This window comes from Micromys minutus (assembly GCF_963924665.1).
Source record: "Micromys minutus genome assembly, chromosome: 27".
Lineage (NCBI taxonomy): Eukaryota > Metazoa > Chordata > Mammalia > Rodentia > Muridae > Micromys > Micromys minutus.
In genome coordinates, this window is record NC_137962.1 from 39427677 (window position 1) to 39449840 (window position 22164).

The window sequence follows — 22164 nt, forward strand, 5'->3', positions numbered from 1 at the left end:
ACTCCGCCTCCGGACCCCAGGTCACTCCTTTCTCCAAGTTTGGAGTCTTGTTCTCTCTCTGCTTCCGGGCCTCAACGACCCCCGGGCCGGTCGCCTGCCCACTGTCCGTCGGTCTGTCTCTCTGCGGTCCGCAGTTGAGTGCGGGGTCTTCCTTCCTGCACCCTGCCCCAACGCCTCGGCTGGTGGCGGGAAGCAGGTAAGCTGCTCCTGCCACCACCGCCCTGGGTATAAACAACCTTTGCTCTCTTAAAGGGAAAAGAAGGCTGCTTAGAAGGGACAGGCCTTCAGGAACCTGTGCAGGCCAGTCACTATGGGATGCTCCTTGGAGACTTCTCCAACATCCCATCCCCTGACCATCCCTCATGCCCGCTGGACCACTGGCTGAGAACTTGGGCTACCTGGGACCACCAGAGACTAATGTCCTTGGATCAGTCCCCAAAGTTCTGCATTCACTGTGTATAAAGGCTTGATAGGACAACTGTCCTGGACCAGTCTATGCCACAGGGAAAACAAGATACCCCGGGGGCTGCTCATCAGCCCTAGAGTTCCTGTTGCTCCACACTTGAAGGGTCCTCAGCTTGGATGGTTTCCTCTATTTGTATAACTCATTTCTTCTAGCAAAAGTCCCTGCCCTTTCTTCTTGTCAGGCCCAATATGGGTGCTGCTCTGAACCCCCAAATCCGATGTACGTTTTCTCTTTGAAATGCTGGGCTGAAAACCAGCCTGGGCACACAGTAGGTGTTCATAACTACAGGGCCAAAGAGCCTGTGGATAACAGTAAGCTGACTCCAGTGTGCACCTTTCAGGCTCGGGGAGGGGGAGGGGTGCGACAGGAAGCCCTGAGCACCACGCTGTGCTTTGCTCTGCCCAGTTAGTTTCAGTTCAGAGCTGCCACCTTACCACATGAGCACCTACTGTGTGGGGGTAGAGAGTTGGTGTGCTCCTCAAAGGCATTCCCTTTGCTCCAGACATCGCCCTGTACCCAGCACAGGCCTGGCACCTGGTAGTCACTCACTGGGAGCAGACGGTGGCTTTACTCTTTTAAGAAGTCCTATGGAGGCTGGGAGGAGCCCAGAGGGGTCCCAGCAGCTGCTGTGGCAAGAGCCAGAACATCCTGGCCAGGAACAAACAGCCTCTCATCAGTGGAATCCTGGCTCTGTGGTGGGTGGGGAGTTGAGATAGCAGGGCAGATTCTTTACCTTTCTTTTACTAATGGAAAGGCTGCTGACCAGTGTTTGAGAGGAGATGACAGAAGAGTCTAGAGAGGCCTGCCTTGGGCAGATACTAAAATGCTATAGACCTGGCCTCCTAATGCATAAGTTCTGGGCCCTTTTCTCCCTATCATCTAGGTCCTGCCCAGAACATTCCTGCATTTTTGTCCCCCCCCCCCCCAACAACTTGGCAATGGGTACATTCGGCTGGGTGAGCTCCAGGTAGCTCTTTCTTACCTCTAGGGAAGTCTCTGTTCTCTATGGTGCTTCTGCCTTCTTGTCCAGGACTGGTCTGGATGATACCTCAAGGTAGTCCTGGTTTATAGTCTAAGCCTCCTAGGCTTGTCCAGGCCTAGTCCTAACTAACCTGGGGAGAGGACAGTTCCCTGGGCTAAAACAGCAGGTTTCTTTTTTGTTTTTCTAGAAATGACCAAAGTGTATTATCAACCCATCCAAGCCCTTGCCCGGCCCCTTCCTCCTGTCACCAACTGGTTTGACCTGGGGACCGTCTGGATCTGACCAGATAGTTGCTGTATTTCAAGGTGACCATGGTGTTGAATCATCGAAGGTTGGAAGCCCTGAAGGCTAGATTATAGGCTATTCCTTCAAAGGATGTCGTAATCAGAAGTTTTGATTAATAAGTGTGGGGACCCTGGCTGGGTCCGGCTCTCTTTTGTAGGGATATGTGTTTTGGTCTTGTACTAGAGACTGAATCCAGGGCTTTGCGCATCCTTGGCAAGCGCTCTGCCGCCAAGTACCAGCCCCAGCTCTATCCTTACTTTTCTTGAACCTTTAAAAATTTTTTTAAGTTTAATTTTATGCATACAGGTGTTTTGCCTGCGTATATGTCTTTGTACCATCTGCATTTGGTGCCTGTGAAGGATTATTGTGAACCACCATGTGGGTGCTGGGAATCAAACCTCATTCTTTAGAAGAGCAGCCTTAACCTCTGAGCCAGCTCTCTAGCTCCCTTAGTTACAGTGTGTGTGTGTGCACATGTGTGTAGACATCGCAGCTCTCAGAGGGCAGTTGGAGGACAGTATATGGAGTCGGGTTCCTCCTTCCACCATGTTGGTCCCAGGGTTCAAAGCTCAGGTTTTCATGCATGATGGCAAAAACCTTTACCCACTGAGCTGTTTTACCAGTCCTCTTTTTTTTTGGGGGGGGGGGGGAGCCGGTCTCACAAAAGTTGTCCAACTGGTCTTGAACTTGCGATGCTCTTGCCTCTGCGGTAGTAGATATGCAGCCACTCAAAGGATCATGGGCTTTAGAACTGCACAGAAGTACCTCAGAGGTCACCAGCCAATCCCTCCCCGGCCGCCGGCCTTTCCCCAAACTACAGAGGCTGATGAATGGGCTGGAGCACCACCCAGTCTTGTCTTATCTCAAGGCTGAGCCCTCTGGGGCTCAGTAGCTCACTTCCAAGTTGTCACAACTGACTTAGAAGACATTAGATCGGTGATTACCTACATCTTCAAAGAACAGCCATTTGGCTTGGGGGTGTCTCTCAACAGCACACAGATTGAATGACCTTGGTTGGATAAAACACTTCACTCTTCAGCCACAAACAATGTAGCTTGATAGGATTACAAGAATTAACATGTGAAATTCTCAGAAAAGTGCCTGGCTTTGCTGTTATTACTCAAACACCAAAAGTCTGCAAGAGAAGAGCCTTGACTACCCCTGTCTCAGTTGCCCTCGAAGCACATAAGACTGCCTCAGAACTGTAGAATTTACTGATATGTCCCTTGGTATCTTTGCCTCTGTTTGGCAGATGTGCACACCCAGCTGACTGTGGTAGAGGCCAGGTCAGAAGGCAGACCTAAGTCCTAGGAGGCCATAAGTGCTATCTTTCTGCTGTGTACATGGCATTGCTTAGAAATTCCTTCAAGGCTAGCCTTTGCTCCGGTTTTCAAGATGGCCACTGAGGGACTGACCAGTCTCCACACAGATTTGCTTACAATCCCTGTGACAGTCTGGGTGGCATCTGCTAATGAGAGTTGAGCGGATGTGGTCAGGGCAGCCAGTAGGCAGGCTGGGGCGGAGGTTGTTGGCTTCATCCTACTAGTTCGAGACGCTGCCACATGGCTTGATTATGGCAGTACTAGAAAGCCTCCAAGTGGTTTCTGCCCACAGCAGCCAGGCAAGGTATGTTTTCCTGGGGCTTTGGTAACTTCCTTGCCCACCTCCACTTCCACAGTTCAAAAGCCTTTCCAGGAATCCTGGGGTGGGGCTCCCTCCAGATGCTGCTAGCCTTGGGGGAATATGTGCTTTTGATTCCAGTTGAGAGCAAAGCAGGCCAGGTGACAAAACTGGAAAGCAGGTTTAGGTGGCTGGAACAGTCTGCCATCTTGATGTCTACTTCCTCTAGACAGCTGGTCCAGTCTCCTGCTCACAGGACAGTTCTGAGGACTTGGGGAGGGGAGACTGCTTGGCAGCAGGCCCTGCAGCAGGCCAGGGTGGGTGGCTCTCCCCCGGCTGCCCTATGGGGTAGTAGAGGTCACAGAAGGTGTCCCAGGGTAGCAGAGGCCTCTCCTTCACTCTGCTAAGAGACCAGCAGCCTGCCTTGTGGTCACTGCAGAATGAACTGCTGGCTGGTCAGTGTCCCAGAAATGGAAGTGTGGCTTTGAGGTCTGGGAAGTCCCATTGCTCTGGCATGGCCATGGAGTTCATTTAAGACAGCGACAGTACTGTCCAGGGTACCCATGCTAAGGCAGATGCAGACTCCAGGGACACCGCTTGTCCCCCCGGCTCCTCAAGAGTGCCATACTGGCCTCCAGTCTCCCAGGTTCCTACCAGGTTTTGAGACAGGCCATACCTGGCTCAGGAGATGTGTGTGTAGATGGCTGAGGACAGAGCCAGAGGAGGGGTGGCTCCCTAGGTCCCAACCTTGTGGCCTTTTTCAACAAGGAACCTAGAAAGGGAGAGCAAGCCAGTGACTTTGGAACCAGCACACCCAACTCATGGTCCCACGACCCCATGGCAAACCTCATCCATCTAATAAGATTCTACTAGAGACACATTTCCGAGGCCCCAGGTGGGAACTAGAGGCTGTTTTGAGATAGGAGGGGTGCTAGGGGTGTTGTGTCCGGGGAGCATGACGTAGGGTCTGGTTGGAAGAAGGCTCAGCAGTACCATTGCCTCCCATCTTTTTGCTTTACAGTCCACCCCTGAGATGCCTTCACTTGGAATGTCCAGTGTAGGCCGGACAGGGTGTCCTGCCCTGTGGGACTCGGAGAGCTGTTACATCCAAGTGTCCACAGGATCTAAGGAAAGGGTTATAGTAGCCAACCTCAGATTAGGAACTGCCAGATGAGACAAAGTGAAAGTGTTTCCTCAGACATGGGACTTCCTGGAGCCTGCAGAAATGCAGTGGCTCACAGGAGAGTGGGCAGCCTGCACCTCTGACTGCAGGGGCTCTCTTCCTGCAGTGTTGGACTCTAAGCCAGCTAGCTCCTCACTGCACCTCCCTGGCAGGTTGTCCTTGTGTGGGACTTCTGCACTCTACTTGGGCACAGCCTTTTACCACAGCAGGCAAGGGGGAGCAGGCATGGCGCAGGATTTCTGAGCCAGCTGTGCTAGGCAGGGAGAAGCACCAGTGTCTGTAGAGTGCAGGAGGAAGTGAGTGGCCGGGAGCGTCCTTTCAGCTTCTGCAGCAGCTAGACCTACTAGTGGCCCCTCATTCTCAGTTACAACAGCTCTGAGTTTGTTTCCTGGGTGACTCAGTAGCAGCCACAGGCCCCCAGTAGGGCTAGGATGGGTAGGAGATATGAACACATCTATAGAGCAGTCCCTAGGCCCCCAGCTCTCAAATCTTCCCTAACTCCCTTACCCAAGGGGGTGACAAGAACAGCTAGTCCAGGAAAAAAGTCATTTTATTTTCATAAATACTCCCACTGTTACCCATACTGACCCTACTTTGACCACAGATGGTGGGCAGATGTGAGGTGCTCATGGGAGGCCCCAGCAGAAGCTGCTAAATGAAGCACAGAACTCTGGGAGTTCCATGGCCCTCCAGGGGGCATGTCCTCTGGCCTTGCTTTCAAGTTTCCATGGCCTGTAGGAGCCTGGGAGCAAAGGGAGGCCTCTGGAGGCACTGGGGGCTGAATGGAGAGCTCCTTCAGCTCTGTGACCACAGGGCCATTCCAAAAGAAAAGAGCCAAACCACACACCAAGTGCAAACAGCTAGGGCATGGGCGTCATCCCCAGTCACTGGGTTCCCATGGAGGAGGCCTGGGCTGGTTCCAGTTCCAGCATGGCCTCCAAGTTATGGCTGGGCCTTTCCATAAGGCATAAAAGACAGGTGAAGATGACCCCACCTCAGGCTGGGGATCAGGGCTGGGCCTCACAGCCATGCTTCTTCCCTTACCCCGGAGTCCTTCCAGGGCATACTGCTCCTCCCTGCTCCAGGCTCCTACTGGTGATGGAGGTCCCAGCAGCTATGGCAAACCCAGGCACAGCCTCCTGCTGGGTTTGGCTCAGCAGGGGAAGAGGGAGGGGGAAGAGTCACTGGGGGCCACAGGAAGGAGAGAAGCACCAGGATGAACAGGTACAGGTCCTGCTGCCCCTCCTCTCTCTGGCCCCTGTCCTAGAGGCTCCCCCAGGTCTCTGGTGGGGGGAACTGATCCACATCTCCCATCTCATTGTAGGTCTGGTCGCCCATAGTGAAGATGAGCTTGTAGCGGAGGCGAACCTTCTCCTGGGGTACAAAGGCAGAAGTACAGCAGTCAGAGAGGAGCGGGGGAGGTGTTAATGCCACCCTGGGGCACTGCCCTGTCATAGCTGGGCCCTCACCTTCTGGGGATTAGCAAGGAGCAGGACCTGGGTGATGGCTGAGGGGTGGACGATGGGGTTAAATGCTGGCAGCTCTGTGCCGGAAGGTGGCTGCAACCTCACCTTCATGACCTGAGGCAGGAGGTGGATACCTTGGTCAGGCAGCCACTGGGGAGGAAGCAGCTCCCTTCCCAGAGTCTCAGGAATCTCTCTGGCTTCCCACCCCTTCCCCAGCTTCCCAGTGAAGGAGATACCATGCCCAGGCATCTGGCAGCCCACCAAGTCTAAGGTCACCCTGCCTTGAGGGAGGAAGGTCTGCCTGGTCTGCCCTGTCACCTTGGGGACAGCTGACTGGAAAACAATGTTTCGGATGGGCTGGGGAGCCGTGCTCAGCATAGAGACCACCACCACCAGCACATCGGAGCGCCCTGGCAGTGGGTCCCGAGCAAAATGGAAGAGGACACGAAAGCCATGCTGGTCATAGACGGTCACTGGCAAGATGCTGCCTGTTGGGAGAAGGGTAGGATGATCAATGTGTGGAGCCAGATTGTACCCAGGGTCTGGCCTCTAGAGCCAGACACCTACCCGAGAGCCAAGTCACAGCCAGGCCCCTCCCAGGCTGGAGTCAAGGGCTCTGCTCAAAGTCTGGGTTATGCATTCTTAGGGGTCAGAGTCAGGTCTTGTGCTAAAGAGGACAGGGCAGGCTTGAGGTTCTTGGTCACAGCTTCTGAGAAAGTTAATAAGCCAGTGCTACCGATTGCTCCTGGGTAAGAAATACCCGGGGCTTCCTCCTGGATCTCCCTTTGAGGCTCTGTTTTATAATAAGGAGCCTTCTAGTTCTGACCCCTGCCCTCCCTAGGAACAAGGGGTCAGGGTCCAATATTAGGAAGCCCTCTCCTGTGTGACCCAGAGAATAGAAAGCAGCCTTTCATCACTCTAGGATGGGGGAGGCCCTTGTGCAGGGTAACCCTAGAGTCAGAAGTGACAGGCTCTGGGGACAGGAGCTGACCTGGCCTGGCCCTTCCCACCCCACCCCTCCCCACTCACTGGGTTTGATAGACTCCAAGGGCACAGTGATGTTGGTTAAGGAGAGCTCAGTGGGTGTGGCCTGAGGTGGAGGCCCAGGGGGCTCTGGGGACGTCGTGTGGAGGAGGCTGGCAGCTCCTGGACTGGGCGAGCTGCAGCTGCTCTTACTCTGCAGATCACGGAGGGTGAGCCGGGGGGCTGGCTGCTGCTTCTCCCTTAATGGGGACAGTGTATTAGCATGTGACTTTCTGGTGGGCTACCCAGCTCTGCCTGAGAGTATCTCTGAGCACCCTCATTTGCACTGAGAGCTTCCCTCATTCCTTTTCCTCAGCATCCTCCCATTCTGAACCCCTTTCATTTTTTCTAGGGTGCTGGGAATTCAAGGGGCATGTTAGTGGGCACAGTGCCTCATTCTCATCAACTCTTGTAGTGTGGGACCATCCCTGCACAACCTCATCACTGTGGGTGATCCAACATGTGACTCCCTGGAATTACAAATGATAGCGATTTCCTGTTGGGCCCAGAAGCTGCTGGCTGCAGGGACAGGAGGGCCCTGGCATTGGCAGCCCTCACCACCGCACTTGCTGGGCTTCTGGAGGCAGTGCCTGCTGCATAAGGGTTTTCCCCAAGAGGTCCAGGTCATCCAGGCCGCTGCTCGTTGGTGGGGGTGCCTGTGCTGGGGGTCGGCAGTCCATGCTGGGGGCCTGGGCTGGAGGAGGGACTGAGGGTTCAGTGCCATCTGATGACTGTGGGCAAAGGAGATGGAATGAGACTCTCTGAAGTACTAGGATCACCACCTGAGTCCTGAGGCCCTCCCTTCCCTGCAGGTAACATCTGAGAAAGCTACAGCAGAGAGGACAATAGATCACTTGTCCATGAGGCAAGACACTGGGCCTAAGTGATGCCACACTGCAGGGACCCTAAGTCAGCCTTTTAAAGAAGAGCTTAACCTTGAAGGCAGGACTATGGTCCAGGCACCTCTGCTGGAGTTTAGAAGAGACTATTGGGCTCTTCCCTGGGATGGTACTGCCCTTTCCCAAGACTACTATTCAGGACCCACCTGACTGTCACCTCTCAGGCTACTGGCTCCAGCCTCCCTTCCCTGGAGTCTGTCTGTCAAAGGCTGAGCCAGCTTTCACCCTCTTACCTGGAAGCTGTTCCATCCCACACTATCTGAGCTGGTGCCTGAAGGTGGTGTGGGGTCACTTAGGCCTGTAGAGAAAGCAGGATAGGTGGTTGGACTGGTGGGCAGAGACAAGGAGGCAAATGGCTAACAATGTGCTGCTTGGAGCTCCGTGGATCCCTCCCTTTCTTAGAGGCTCTGGAGTGAAACCTTCAGTTTCAGAAGGAACCAGCAGTAGTGCAAAAATAGAAAGCATCATCCCGGCAGCCACCCCGCAGCCCACACTTGCTTCCTCTCCTAGCAAGGTCTCATAGCAGCCCACTTCTGGCAGAAGTTGGAACTTTCACCTCAGTCCCTCAGGAGCTAAGAGCAGGAGCTGAGGTGGTGAAGAAGGAAGGAGAGTTTGACCTGGTGTGTCAGGTAAGTGTCTGTGGGCAGGGTGCTATCCTGGGTGAGCCTCCATGTCCATATGTGGATCAGGCAGACTCTGAAGGGTCCGGCGGAGGTCAATAAGGCTAACTAATTGGTGCTGGAGGGCCCTGGGGCCCGGCCTCCTGGCTGGCAGAAAAGTCAGCATGATCCCTGTCTATCCTCAACACCTCAGCCAAGCCTGCCCTGTCTGTCCTGGAAAAAGACAGATGGCCCTGTTGTTAGCAAGTGCTTTCATCGGGTGGGCGGCAATGCCAGCTCCCCATGCCATTCCTCCAAGACCACAGGAAGGCTGGGCATGGTGCACACCTTTAATCTCAGCACTTGGGAGGCAGAGGCTGGTGGATCTCAGAGTTTAAGGCTAGCCTGGTCTACAGAGAGAGTTCCAGGACAGCCAGGGTTACACAGAAACCATGTCTCAAAACACAAGCAAAACCTCTCAGCCAACCAAACAAAAAAGGCCAAAGAAAACAGGATTCATTTCTTCACTTTTAATGTTCCCCAGGTACTGGGCTCACTAGAAGTAGAGCTTACTAAAGCCTGTTCTTCCTGTCTGAAGGACCTAGAGGGAGAACCTTCACTAGGGCAGCTCCACTCCAGGAATGAGCCCTACCCTCTGCCAGGCCGACCCTGTTCTCAGTCTCTGAGCCATGGCTCCCAGTACGGGGAGGGCATGCTGTTTGGCCATGGCCTCCACTGGCTTCCCAATGAGCAGACAGAGAGAGCTGGTACCAACAGGCTACCCTGCAATGTCCTCTTCCTTACCCAAAGACATGAGCTCATCATCAAGCAGGGACATTGAGGCACTGGGCTGCTCTGGACTGTTCTGGTTGCCAGGGCGAGTGGGCGTGGTTGGGTAAGTGGTGCCCGAGGGAGGGAGGTCCAGGCCTGAGAGGTCCAGTAGGGCTGAGGTGCTCCCTGAGAGGAAAAGAGTCAGGCAAGTCCTGGAGCCCCTCAGACAGCAGGGACGAGCACAGCAGTCCTCATGCGCCTTCCATCACAGGACTCTGGGCCCCTAGGAGCTACTCCAGCCCTGCTGAAACAGTCTGCTAAGCCCTTTCTTTCCACCTGTCACCTTTATTCACCTTTGTTCACAATCAACCAGCTTTCCTTAGGGTCAGACATGTCAGAAATGTAACATTAGTGTGACTGCAGGGCAACACTGACTAAGGCACCTAGGGTGTTACTCTGAGATACAGCTTTAAAAGATGGCTGCTGGTCTCTCACAGCCAAAGGCTCTGCTGCTGCTTGGCTGGCTTTGACAGGTCCTCCCCACCTGCCAAGGGCCACTCACTGCTAGCCTGTTCTATGACTCCTCTCCTCCCTAGCCCACCCCATGCTGCCACATTACCCTGAGTGGAGTGAGTCTGCCACGTGTTCATCTAAAGCTCTGTCCTTTTTTCTGGTAGTCTAAGCAGGCCTAGGGGATGGCCCAGCCCCTACACATCTGCAACAGACTCATGAGATGAAGTGTTTTCCTTCTATTTCATGACAAACTTGGGCTCCCTTCTCTTCTGTCCTGGGCTTCCTTCTCCACAGCTTCAGGCTTGACACAGAATGCCTCGGCTCCCTTCTTGGGACCTTCATGGTCTTAAGGGGCCAGGGTCACACTGAAGGTCATGCCACCCCGTACCTGGGCCCCCAGAGCACTCCTGCTCTCCTCTTACCAGGAATGGAGCCGGCTGTTGTGTCACCATTGACCTCCTCACCCTGGACCAGCTGCTTGTACAGGTTGATCACCTGGGTGAGATTGTCGTTAGCTTGCAGGATCTCAGCTGGAACAGGAAGAAGGGGAGAAGCCGGTTTGAAGAAGTGGAGGAGCCTCTGGATAGGGCAGAGGGAGAGGAACCTCCTACACCCACCCCAAAGGCTATGTAAAGAGGATGGGCCAAGAATCCTACTGCATCTGTGGGGTCCAGACAGCCAGGCTGGTGTAGAAGCTTGGCGGTGGAAATGTACCCAGACTGTCCAGGGATAGCCAGGCAGGGGACAGAGACAGAGGGGCCTGAGTGACTAGAATGGGAGACCTGCCACACTGCTGCTATGATCGGAGCTAGTCATTTTGTTTTGGAAATGGAGAGAGTCCTCCCTCCTGGGCAGATGTGATGCCTGCACAGGACCTGTTCATGGGGTCTCCAGGAGCAGTCTGTGGCCTTCTCAGATCAGTGCCGGAGAAAAGGGGCCCCCATGCTAGTTCCTTCCAACTGCAGGGCCTGCAACTGGGAGGAGGTAGGCCAGGGCAGGGCCTGATCTTGGCAGCTGCCCAGGGCTCACCTAAGGCCTCATCATTGTCTTCTGTGTCACTGGCTAGTCGGAAGAGTGTGGGCCGCATGCGCTCACAGCGCTGGTACAGTTCCTGGGTGGAACAGTAGACAATGGTTATGAGTAGCCTGGGTGTGGGCTGGGGTGGGTTCGGAGTGGGCTGGGGTGGCCTGGGGTGAGCTGGAGCAGGGTTGGAGCAGGTGCACCTTCATGAGGTCCTCACTGCTGCTGGATGCAGCACCCTGGCTGTGGCTCATCACCATCTCTGTCAGCAGCTTCACATTGTTGTTGACCTCCTCGATGGCATTCACCCGCTTTGAGATCTTCTCCATCCGCTTCTGGTCCTGCAGAGCAGCAAATGGCCAAAGGCTGCCTCAGGCCTCTGGAGATGACGGCACGAGTCTGGGAAGAGGGCTGGACTGACATGACTTCAGCTCTGAACTCTCCGAGAAGCAGCGTACACTATTGTGCCAATCTAGGCCTCTGCACAGTCTCCAGAGGTGGCCCTCAGTCACATCAGCAGCTTCTAGAATTGTGACTGTGGCCTGCATCATTTCTGCCCTTCTGAAGAAACTTTCCCATTCTCAACAGAAAAAGGGAAGTGTCCTTGGTCAGTATTGACAACCCAGAAACAAGAATGGTGTCCCTCCCTGGTCTGCAGGTGCCTGGCAAATGTCCAGGCCTGTGGCCTTTAAAGGCAGCTGGAGGAGGCAACCTCACTCTTTCAGCCCATTCTGCTTCCCAGTGTCCTCCTGCTGCTGGAGGTTGGCATGTTGGTGGCCCTTTAATTTCCCTGAAACCAGCAGTTTGTGACATCCCCTGTCCTGCTGCAGGGGATGTAGAGTAGCTTCTGACAGTCAATCTGGGGCCCAGGCTTAGCCCAACCAACCTGCATGCCTAGATCTTGCCTCTGAGAAAAAATGAACTAGCATTCTCTGTGGGCACACACTTTTAAACATGGAGAAATTCGTTGGTGCTGTCATTAGTGAGCTGGGACATTTCATGTCAACATCCACATTTATGGATCATTTTCAAGGAAAAATAATAAATCACCTGATGATCCAGATACACAGGGTTACAGGTGGGCACTTTGGGCACATGATAGGTGTCTCCTGCCTCAGAACTATCTGCCATGTGGCCTTAACCCTTCATTTTTCTACTGTCAATCTTAGCCTAGAGAGCTGTAACATTTGGCCTCTTCTGTCTGGCTTCTGAGTGCTAACCAGAAATCTGGTTTGGTTCCTAAAGTTTTATTCTGTAGCTCAAGCTGGCCTGAAATTCAAGTTAAAGCCATCCTCCTGCCTTAGCTTCCCCAGTGTTGGGATTAGAGGTATGAGCCAACTTGCCCATCCTCAACACTGCTTGAAAAATTGTTTTGAGACATTCTTTCCAAAAAAAAAAAAAAAAAAAGAAAGAAAGAAAGAAAGAAAGAAGAAAGAAAAAAAGAGATATTTTCTCTCTACATAGCCTTATCTTGGAACTCACTGTAGACCAGGCTAGCCTTAACTCACAGGAGTTCCTCCTGCCTCGGCCTCCCAAGTGCTGGGATTAAAGGTGTGAGCCAGCTTGCCCAGCCTTGGCCTAAGTTTTAGTGTACAATTCTGTACTGGCTGGTTTTGTGTGTGTCAATCTGACACAAGCTGGAGTTATTATAGAGAAAGGCAACCCAGTTGAGGAAATGCCTCCATGAGATCCAGCTGTAAGGCATTTTCTCAACTAGTGACCAAAGGGGAAAGGCCCAGCCCATTGTGGGTGGTGCCATCCCTGGGCTGGTAGACCTGGGTTCTATAAGAAAGCAGGCTGAGCAAGCCAGGAGAAGCAAGCCAGTAAGTGACATCCCTCCATGGCCTCTGCATCAGCTCCTGCTTCCTGACCTGCTTGGGTTCCAGTCCTGACTTCCTTTGGTGATGAACAGCGATATGGAAGTGTAAGTTGAATAAACCCTTTCCTCCCCAATTTGCTTCTTGATCATGATGATTTGTGCAAGAATAGAAACCCTGACTAAGACAAGTTCTAACGTATATTAGCTTACACATTAAACATATATTAACATCTGTGTTTTGCTCTGTTTGTGCATGACTATACATATACACACATAGTTACATAAATATTTAAAAATATTTTAAGGTTCAGTTTGTTTGGGGAGTATGCTGAGGATGGACACCAGGACCTCATGCACGTTGGAAAAGCATTTTACACTAAGTTATGGCCCCAAGCCCCATTATGTTCCCAAAATACTTTTTTAAAATGTTTGCATTAGTGTATGTGTGTGTGTGTGTGTGTGTGTGTGTGTGTGTGTGTGTAAAAGTGCCATGGTGTGCACTTGAAGTAAGGGCACTTGTGGGAACTGACAACCCTCCCACCATGTGAGTTCTTGGGGATCAGGCTCAGGTTGACAGCAGACACCTATCTCTACCTGCAGAGCCAGCAACACGGTTCCCAAATTTCTTCTGTCTTCCCTTTTTTTTTTTTTTTTTTTTGTTGAGACAGGGTCTTATTATATGGCCCAAACTAGAAGCTTCAACCTCAGCACCCTCCTGCCTCAGGTCCTGGAATTCCAAGATTACAGGTACATACCACCAATTCTTGGGCCTCATTACTAACAAATACCAGCCCCTAAGAAACTCCTGCATAGCCGGCTCTCTCAGGCTACTGGGCAGTTCTTCCTTCTAAACAGCCACTAAGCACCTGTCAGTCCTTTGCTGAGGCAGCTGTCCTGCTGGTCCTCTATGGGACATCATATGTACATATGTATATCACATGTACACACACACACACACAGCTCCTGCCTGGTGGCCTAGCTCCACACCCCATCCCTCCCACCGCCACACCAGGCCAGCCCTCACCTCCTGCACCATCTCTTTGATGAGTTTATTGGCAGCCCGGAGGTCCTCAGGGTGTGAGCTCTTCAGCAGGCGGGCCAGCATCTGCAGAGACAAGAAAATGACTGTGGGCAGCACAGGCCGGAACCTACAACCCAGCTCCTCAGTTACTGTTTAGGGGACTGGGGAAGATACTAAAGCTCTCTGTGAAACGGTCAAAACGGACTGACACCTGCTGGGTGTCCATGTGGACAACCAAGGCACTGCATACACTCTCTACAGAGCACAGCAGAGGGCTGTCCTCACCAAACAGCCCAAGCCTCTGGGAGGACATGCCGGAAACCACAGTGGTGGCCTTGGGAGGGATGGGGACTTATTTCACTAGCTCCTCTCCACACAAAGGCTTCTGTAACTATCTACTAGTACAGAGGGATAAAGCTATGAGGCTCCTATACCAAGCCCTGGGTTCTGACTGTGCTTACTGACTGCAGATGCCTGCATGGGTCAGTGCACTCAGAAGGCTCCCATGTAGGAAACCACCTCCACAGGGGTCACATTCAGCATAAGCCTCTGCTCCAGAGACCAGAAATCTCTCCCCGAAAGCAGCTACTCAGCCTCACCTTGGACTTCTCCTCGTCTTCAAAGATCACATTCTTGGGCCGTGGAGGGGGAAGAGGAAAGATGGCATCCTCTGGAAGCTTGGGGTCAGACTTCACAATCCCTGGGGAAGACAGGGTTTGGAAGTCTGTCAGTAAGTGTCAGCATTAGGGGTAGCAGGATCTGGGACTAGGGTGTCAAGGTCAAAGGGAGGTCACACTTTCATCAGCTCCCCAGCTTGGGACTTTGAGGGGTGGGACTTTTGACTTGCACAGTAAATGAACTCCAACAGTGAAGGTGCCTGCAGAGGTAAAACAGCAGCCACTCCCTTAGAGCTGAAGTTGTGGTTGTGAGTTACCTTACATGAGTGCAGGAAGCTGAGCTTGGGGCCTCTGGAAGAGCAGCAGGTGCTCTTACTATGGGGCTTAGAGTGGCCCCTTTACTCAGACCCTCCTGCCCTTACTCACTTCCTGGGAACTAGCCTCACAGAAGTGCACCACTGCGCCTTGAGTGTTTGGGACTGAACGCACAGCTTCAACACGCTAGGTAAGCATTCTACCAGCTGAGCTACAGCCCTAGCCCCCGGGCTCCCATGTCTTGAGGCTACTCTCTGAAGGTAACTGGCCCCATACCACCTTCTTCTGCGCATGCTGACCCAGGCCCAGAGGCTTAGCTGGCTCTGTGCTCTTGAGACATTAAAGGTAGACCTGTAGCCTTGCTGGCAGAAGCCTCTGAGACTGCAGGAGCCCAAGCTGCAGGAGGGGCATGGTACTGGCCCCCCCCATGCTGGGGGTGGGGGGACCACTCACCCTGCTTCTTCAGCATCTGGTAGGCTTCTGCAATCTTCACCTCCTCAGGCAGGCCAACGGTCCAGCTGTACAGCAGCTCAAAGACCTTATTCTTCACCTTTTCTGATGTCCGGGAGCCCAAGTACTTCAGAGACACACAGAGGGGGACTTCTCTGAGACTGCCCAGCCCCCTCACTTGAGCCCTAAACCTGCAGCCTCTCAGATGCCTCAGGAGTCTTCATATGCCCTGCAAGGGGCCTGGTGTAAGCTGAGCTCTGGTCTCTGCTTGACCACCCACTGGCTGTGTGAGGGTGGTGCAGAGCAGGACCACCTGCTCAGAACACACAGAACTGAACCTTGAGACCCCAGCAGGGAGCCTGGGGCTCCAGGTGGAGGAGGGAAGGGCTCGTGTGCAGCCATGAGGCTCCACACATCAGCTCCAGCAGCAAACTGGGCCAAGAGATGTGGCTCTCACTGCACAGTTCTCTCCTGGGAGTCATGGGGCTGCATGGCCCACTCAGAGTTCTGTTCAGAGGAAGGTCAAGGGGGCTGGGCATCAGATATGTACCCAAACTGTGACCTAAGTCCAGCAGCCAGGGTGTGGCCCATTTGCTAACATAACTGACTCAGGTTTGTGGCTTTGGATGCTGAAGCTCAAGGAAACCACATCTAGGTGATCTGGACAGGGAGAAATGTCAGACACCTAAGCAGCCCGGGTTGGGCACACCCACTGACAGCATGTGTGTGCCCGGGGATCAGCTCTCTCTGCATGCTGATTGGTTCCTCAGAAGCCTAGGCTGTCCTGACTCAGTCAGGTCCCGGAGAAGGATTTGTGCTGGGTTCCTAACTGGGAGACCCCTAGGGATCTTCTTTCTGCAGCCTCCAGCAGAGCAGGCACTCAGCCTGGGAGGACGCACCTTGGGAGACACAACCTTGATGAGCTCATTCAGGAAGCGGAACTTGCCCACCTCGTCATGGAACCTCTTGCCACAGCTCTTCATGCATGTTTCCAGAACCTGGAAGGGAAGCAGTGAGGTAGCCCCCATCCTTGCCAGGGCCCAAAGGAGGGGACTGACCCTTGAGGGCACGAGATGCGGAGGCTCACGGGTCTCTGAGATTGCTCATCACCTGCCTCAAGCACTGGGTGACCAGCACTGCTCAAGCTGCTGGACCACAGGCTCTTCTACAGCTTGACTGTGCATCCCTTTTGCATGGCTTTCTTACTCTTCTTCATTTTTAGAGACAGTTTCTCTGTGTGGCCCTGGCTATCCTGGAACTCATTCTGTAGACCCAGCTGGCCTCAAAGTCACAGAAATCCACTTGCTCCTGCTTCCTGAGTGCTGGCATTAAAGGTGAGCGCCACCACTGCTTGGCAGTTTGACACTACATTGGTTTTTTCCTAAACCCATGAAATCACTGCATTCTTAAGAAACCCCAAACAATAACTAACATGTTGAAACATGCAGTTACTTAGAATAATTTCCACTTAGCCTCAGACAACCTTGTACTGAGGTAGCTGGTATGGGGGCTAAGGAGGGAGTCACAGTGTCCCACCTCTCTTGCTCCTATATCTATAAATAAATATAGATACTGAGGTATATCTATAACCTCAATCCTGATCCTCTCTAATCCAAAGGATAGTACTGCCCGGGGGCTGCAGATCCCACGTGGTCTGGATGGCCCCTGCAGAGAACCTGGGCTTTACAAACACAGACTCCAAAACATGCATGCTGATTCAGTGTGTTTAACATGTATCCTGGGGAGGTGCCCATTATGCAGCTGAAGTGAAGAGTCCCTGTCTCCACCATCAGAGGCCCAGCTGTGACAAGGCTGCCTCACTGCTGCTGTTACGGACCTTGACTTATATCCTGAATCATCTGGTCACAATTCCCTTGGGCTCATGAAACCCCAGGATCTCTTCTTACCGTCAAGGCCTGGATGGCTTCCCATTCCTGTGGGGACTGGATCTTGTGGGCCAGCAAGCGGGTGGCAAGTGGAGGCCTGGGTAGGAGGAACAGAGTCATGACTGATATGGTACCTGATTCACTCAGAGGGACAGTCACTACACTGCCCCCTACTGGCCCTGCCAAGCACACATAAAAGTCCATGTGTCTCCAATCAAATGGGGCCTGGGACGGTGACAGCCAGTAGAGGAAAGAGCCTTCAAGATGCAAACCTAGCCCCTCTTGGCTTCAAGAACAGGACATGGGCCTATAGAAGTTGCTTATTGGTAGAGCCACTTGCCTAGCACGAGTGAGTGAGGCCCTTGTACATTCATCACTATCAAAAGTCGCTGTGTCCTTGGCCTGCACAGGGAATGGTAAGAACAAGCGGCCACAGCTTGAGTGCTAAGGCCAAGCAAGGTGGCTCACAGGCAACCGGGCTCCATGCTTTCCTCAGCGGCAGGAAAACCTCCACAACCTCCCATATGCACCTCTGCCAGTGCCATGTTACAGAAGAGGAGTGAGGCTCAGAGCAAGACTAATCAGCCAGAGGTGGACTTCGTTTGCCCCAAAGCCTGTGAACCCCACTAGGACAAGGTTTCTATAACCCAGGAGCATCAAGGAAAGCAAGCCCTCATGGAGTCACTTCTAGAAGTGGCCCACAATGTGCATTTTGGATACATATTCCAGGTAGATCTAGTTCTTTCTTACATGAATGGCCTGTTGGGGAAAGTGTAGTCTGCCCTCTGGAAGGCCCCAAATTAATCATCAGCCACATGGTAGGCTTAGATTTGGCCAAGCTTAGGACTTCCAGGGTCCTAGGAAGGTTCCCCTCAAGAGGGTGACATCTACATAGTATCCAGGAGAAAGTACCACTGTCTGTTAACTGTGACTGCATTTAGAATGGAAACTGGGTCTCTGGCCTGCCCAAGACCAGGATCCGGGGAGTGCATGGTTGAGTGTGTGAGTCAGACGGAGCCACCTACCCCTCAAAGTCTTCATTGAGCTGTTCGCAGAAACCGTTGATGCTGGCCCAGTTCAGCTCCTTGTTCAGGGGATTTGTGGCTCTGTCTGCAGGAACAGAGGGAGTCAGTATGGGACAGTGGGATTTCTGCCTCCCCTAATTATCCTGCAGCTGGCACAGTTAAGAGGGAATGAGCGAATGGGAGACGTCTTGTTGGACAGCCCACAAGCCTGAGCACCGACATTCCAGTAGAACTAATGGGCAGAACACATGGCTGCTGCTTACCTCGCCGTCACCCAAGGGCCCCATCTTCAGAGGCTACACCCAGGCACCACCTCCCATGGCTGCATCCCACTATGCTGACTTCACCATCTCTGACTCTTCTCCAGAACAGCATCCCAGTTTTCCTGGCATCTCTACTCAGGAGACTGAGGGGTAAGGAAAAGGCCAGGGTCCAGTCCTGGAGGAGCTATAGACCTGGGCAGTGGGCCAGGAGGAGCTAGGCTCTTAAGAAAAGTAAGTGCCCAGGAAACCATAGGAACCCAGAGTAAGAGACTTAGATAAGCCTGGAGCCAGGGCAGTTGCCCAGAGACGGTAACAGTCCAGCTAAGTTTGGAAGCAGTTAACCAGGTCTACTCTGCTCTGTTAAGGAAACGGGCCTGGGAAAGACTGTATCCTGGACCTCATGTCTAGTTCTGCCAGACCTTGTCCCTGGGGAGTGGCTCAGGAACACCTCTTCCAAGGGTACTTCATTAGTACCCTCTTCAGTTTGCTTACCGCGGCAGTGGCCAAGTCCCTGACTATTGTTTATGGTGTGCCCAAGTGAACTACTATACAATGCTACTGGGACTCTTGCAGAGAACACACCTCCTCTAATGGACGGATGGGATCAGTGGCAGGTAGGATGGGGCTGGAGAAGCTGGGATGCAGGAACGAGCAAATAATATGAGACAACCCCCAAACACTGGCTAGGTGAAGAGCTATGAGGTAAGAAAAACGTCTTGAACCCCCATTTCCCTCCTTGTAGAAGTGGACAAAACAGGCCGTGGACCGTGAGGCTGAAGTGCCCTCATGGTTCTGCCCATGCTGCGGGAGCAGAGTCACACAGCCCAAGAAGTGGGGCTATGAAAGATCTGTAGACAGGAAGAGGCTAGGGCCCAGTAGGTGGCACCTGCCCAGTTGGTGCTATGTCTGGGGGCCCAGACACCCTCAGTGCCCAGCAGCCATTCACTGAATCCTTATTTATGTTTAAAAAACACAGTGGTGGACAAAAGCTCTTATCTCCTGAAACTCATTGGCCCAACCAAAGCATCTCTGACCACTCAGATTCGTGGTCACAGAAGGGCTATGAAGAGAGGCAGAGCAGGGGGAAGAATGGAAGGGGCTGGGGTAGACTGCTCTCTCCCAGGTGCTCAGAGGCAATATGGGTAGCCAGAGAAGAAGCTTTTTTTTGGGGGGGGGTACAAGTCTATCCCAGGAACCTTGTGGGAACCCTCCAGTCCTTGAGAGGAACAGATGTCACCAGTGAGCCCCCGGGGACAACCAGCAACATCTCGTCTGCTTTGTTGGGGAAGGCTATACATTTATTGACCTCCCAGACCCCCACAATGGCTAAAGACTGAACACTGGGAAGAGAGTCCAATCTGGAGCCAGAGAGAATGTTCGGGGTACTGGCCTCTCAATGACAGCTGAGAAAAAGACTAGAACAGGAAATCCTCGAAGTGTCAAAGGCACGTGAGCCCCAGCAAGGGTGGAGCCAGTCAATCTGCAGTCAGGAGCCAGGGAAAAGGAAACTCTGACTGCCCAGGATCAGCTTCTCCCCAGCACTGAGCAAACAAGAGCTGGAGGAGACATGCCCCCTCCCCTTTCCCCAACCTCCATTGCAGGGAGTGGGGGTCACTTTCCCTGGCAAGTGGTAGGGTAAAGTACTTGAGGAGGGAGAGAGGTGTTTCACAACGGAATGTGACTCTGGCGAAAATACCCATGGTTCTCTCTAGAAGCTACCCTTTAGCTTCTAGACCTCCTGAGACCCATACCCTTATGGCATCTCCTGTAATCCACGGCTAACCACCTCCAACCCGCCAGGCTGACTCCTACATCCTTCCCGCCCCCCTGCAGATGGGGAGGTCTGGCATCGACCTCCTGGTTCAACTTCGTTCAAGGCTGGCTGCAAAGGTGCTGACCATGTCCTCCCACACCATCCTGAACAGAGATCCTTGCTGTACCTGAGGCCAAGAGGTTGAGCTGAGGACACATCCAGAAAGGCCTTGGGAGAGACCTGTCACTAGATAGACTAGAAGAAGCAGCCTGCAACTCCCAGGGGCAGAGTTCAGGAATGAGGTTGGCAAAGCCTTCAGCAGTATGGGACAAGGAGAACAGAGGGTGGAGGTAGGGGCTTGTAAGCCAGAGTTGTAGGAAGCTGTTTCTGAGGAGACAGGAAACAAGGGCAGAGGCCTAGAGAGGAAGCTCAGCAGGGGCTAGGAAAGCAATCTGGGATGCAGAGCAAGGCTGGTCTAGGTATAGTGACAGAGAACTTGGATTTCCTTATGGAGACAGGACCCTTCCAAACACTGGGAGTTTCTCCAGGCGCGGACAGATAGACCAGGAGTCCACCCCTTCCTGGGCTTGGGGAATGGGCAGATCTAAGCAGACCTGAGAGCACAGGGTTGAAAGACTCAGACCCTGAGGAAGTAGGGGGGGGTCCCTCAAGGGGAAGACTCGAGAGTCTGCTCTTTGGTGCAACAGGCAGGGCCTTCGGGGGTTCGGGGTGCTCTCGGCAACCGGGTCACCGGGTGGGTGGGCGGCGCCCGCTCTGGGCCAGACGGCACAGCTGCTAGGGTCCGAGCCGCGGACTGGGGCGCCGCCCCTCCGGGTCGGGGGCGGAGCGTGAGGAGGGGGCGCGCGGACCCCGCCCCGCCTGGAAAGGGGCCAGCCTAGCGCCCCCGGTTCCGGTTCCGGTCCGGCTCGCGCCCCTCCCGGACACTCACTGATTCGTGCCTCCAGAGTCTCCGGCTCCATCGCGGGCTCCATCCGCCACGGGCCCCCGCCTCGGCGCCGCCCCCCGCCCCCCGCCGCTCTCGCGGGAACTTCTCGGCTCCGCCCTCAGCCGGTTAAAGGGGCCGCGTCCGCCCCGACGAGTCGGACCGCTGCGCTGGGCACCATCGAGACGCAAGTGGAGTGGTCCAGAGCGTCGCCTCTTTGGCAACCCTCCCCCTGGCGGCTGGCTGAGTCGCTGGTGGGACCGGTCGGCGACCTCGCAGCTCCGGACGCTCAGGCGGGAAAGGAAGAGGAGAGCCTTGGGGTTGCGGGCGGCACCATAGAAACACCACGGGACTCTAACTCAGTTAGCGTCACGCAGACACCCGTGACCACTTCCGGAACAACGCTCCGAAGCCATGTTTCTGAGGGGCTCTGAAGTCACTTCCGGAGCCCTCGGGGGTACTTCCGCTTAAGTGGGACAATGCCAATGTCCCTTAAAAGGGCAACTGGGCACAGTGGCCGCCGCAAACTTGTTGAGGTTAAGCTAATGTTTGTTTAGCTCTTAAAGCCCCAGGCATTGTTCTGAGCAATCTTTTTTTTTCTTTTTTTTCCCCTTTGAAACAAGGGTTCACTATGTTGTCCTGGCAGTCCTGAAACTCTCTCTGTCGAGCAGGCCGGCATGGAATTCATGAGATCCGCCTGCTTGCCGCCTCTCAAGTGTTGTAATTAAAAGAGTGCGCCACTACGCCCAGCAAAGGGCTAAGTTTCCCCTCCCCCCCATGAATCCATACTCAAACCCGGGAGCCAGGTAATGAGTTAGCCTGAGGTCACTTAAGGGTCAGTGTTTGCGCCGGCTACTTCTGCATTCAGCTTAGAAACCCGCGAGGAGCACATTGCATTTGGGACATTCAGTGACCAGCCCTGGAGAGAAAGACAAGGCTAGATATATATCCCACAAAGGTAATGAGGATAACTCCAGCACTGGTCAGACAAAGGCCGGAGATTATCAGTTCAAGGCCAATGTGGGATATAATATCAAAGCACATAACACTCAGAAGGTGATGGGGAAACCTGAGGGGTGGTGGCATAATGAGAGGGTCTCTTTCCCCAAAGTGGGATGGTGACGAAGTCCGGCTCTTGATTTGGGATAGTTTAGGTGGCGAAAAATGCGAGGTACTGGATTCTTTTTCAACCGCTTTTTTCCATCCTCTGCGGTCGCCATGGGCAGTTATTAGGAATGCCAGTTG

At 53.6% G+C, this 22164-nt stretch overlaps 1 protein-coding gene across 2 annotated transcripts; it reads right to left on the reverse strand.

The window, feature by feature from the left end:
* Positions 1 to 5068: 5068 nt before the first annotated feature.
* On the reverse strand, positions 5069 to 21310 carry GGA1 (golgi associated, gamma adaptin ear containing, ARF binding protein 1). 2 transcript variants are annotated; one of them, XM_080939547.1, is made up of 17 exons: positions 20926 to 21310; positions 17961 to 18045; positions 16957 to 17032; positions 15949 to 16047; positions 15053 to 15176; positions 14267 to 14367; positions 13671 to 13751; positions 11031 to 11168; positions 10837 to 10918; positions 10230 to 10337; positions 9328 to 9480; positions 8158 to 8222; positions 7584 to 7756; positions 7032 to 7225; positions 6321 to 6490; positions 6006 to 6116; positions 5069 to 5910 (listed from the first exon to the last, which is right to left on the reverse strand). In XM_080939547.1, the coding sequence occupies exons 1-17, from the start codon at positions 20966 to 20968 to the stop codon at positions 5800 to 5802; spliced, it is 1914 nt and encodes a 637-aa protein (XP_080795673.1). In that variant the 5' UTR covers positions 20969 to 21310; the 3' UTR covers positions 5069 to 5799. The 2 variants fall into 2 exon arrangements, with proteins under 2 accessions (XP_080795673.1, XP_080795674.1); XM_080939548.1 differs by lacking the exon at positions 6006 to 6116.
* Positions 21311 to 22164: the final 854 nt, after the last annotated feature.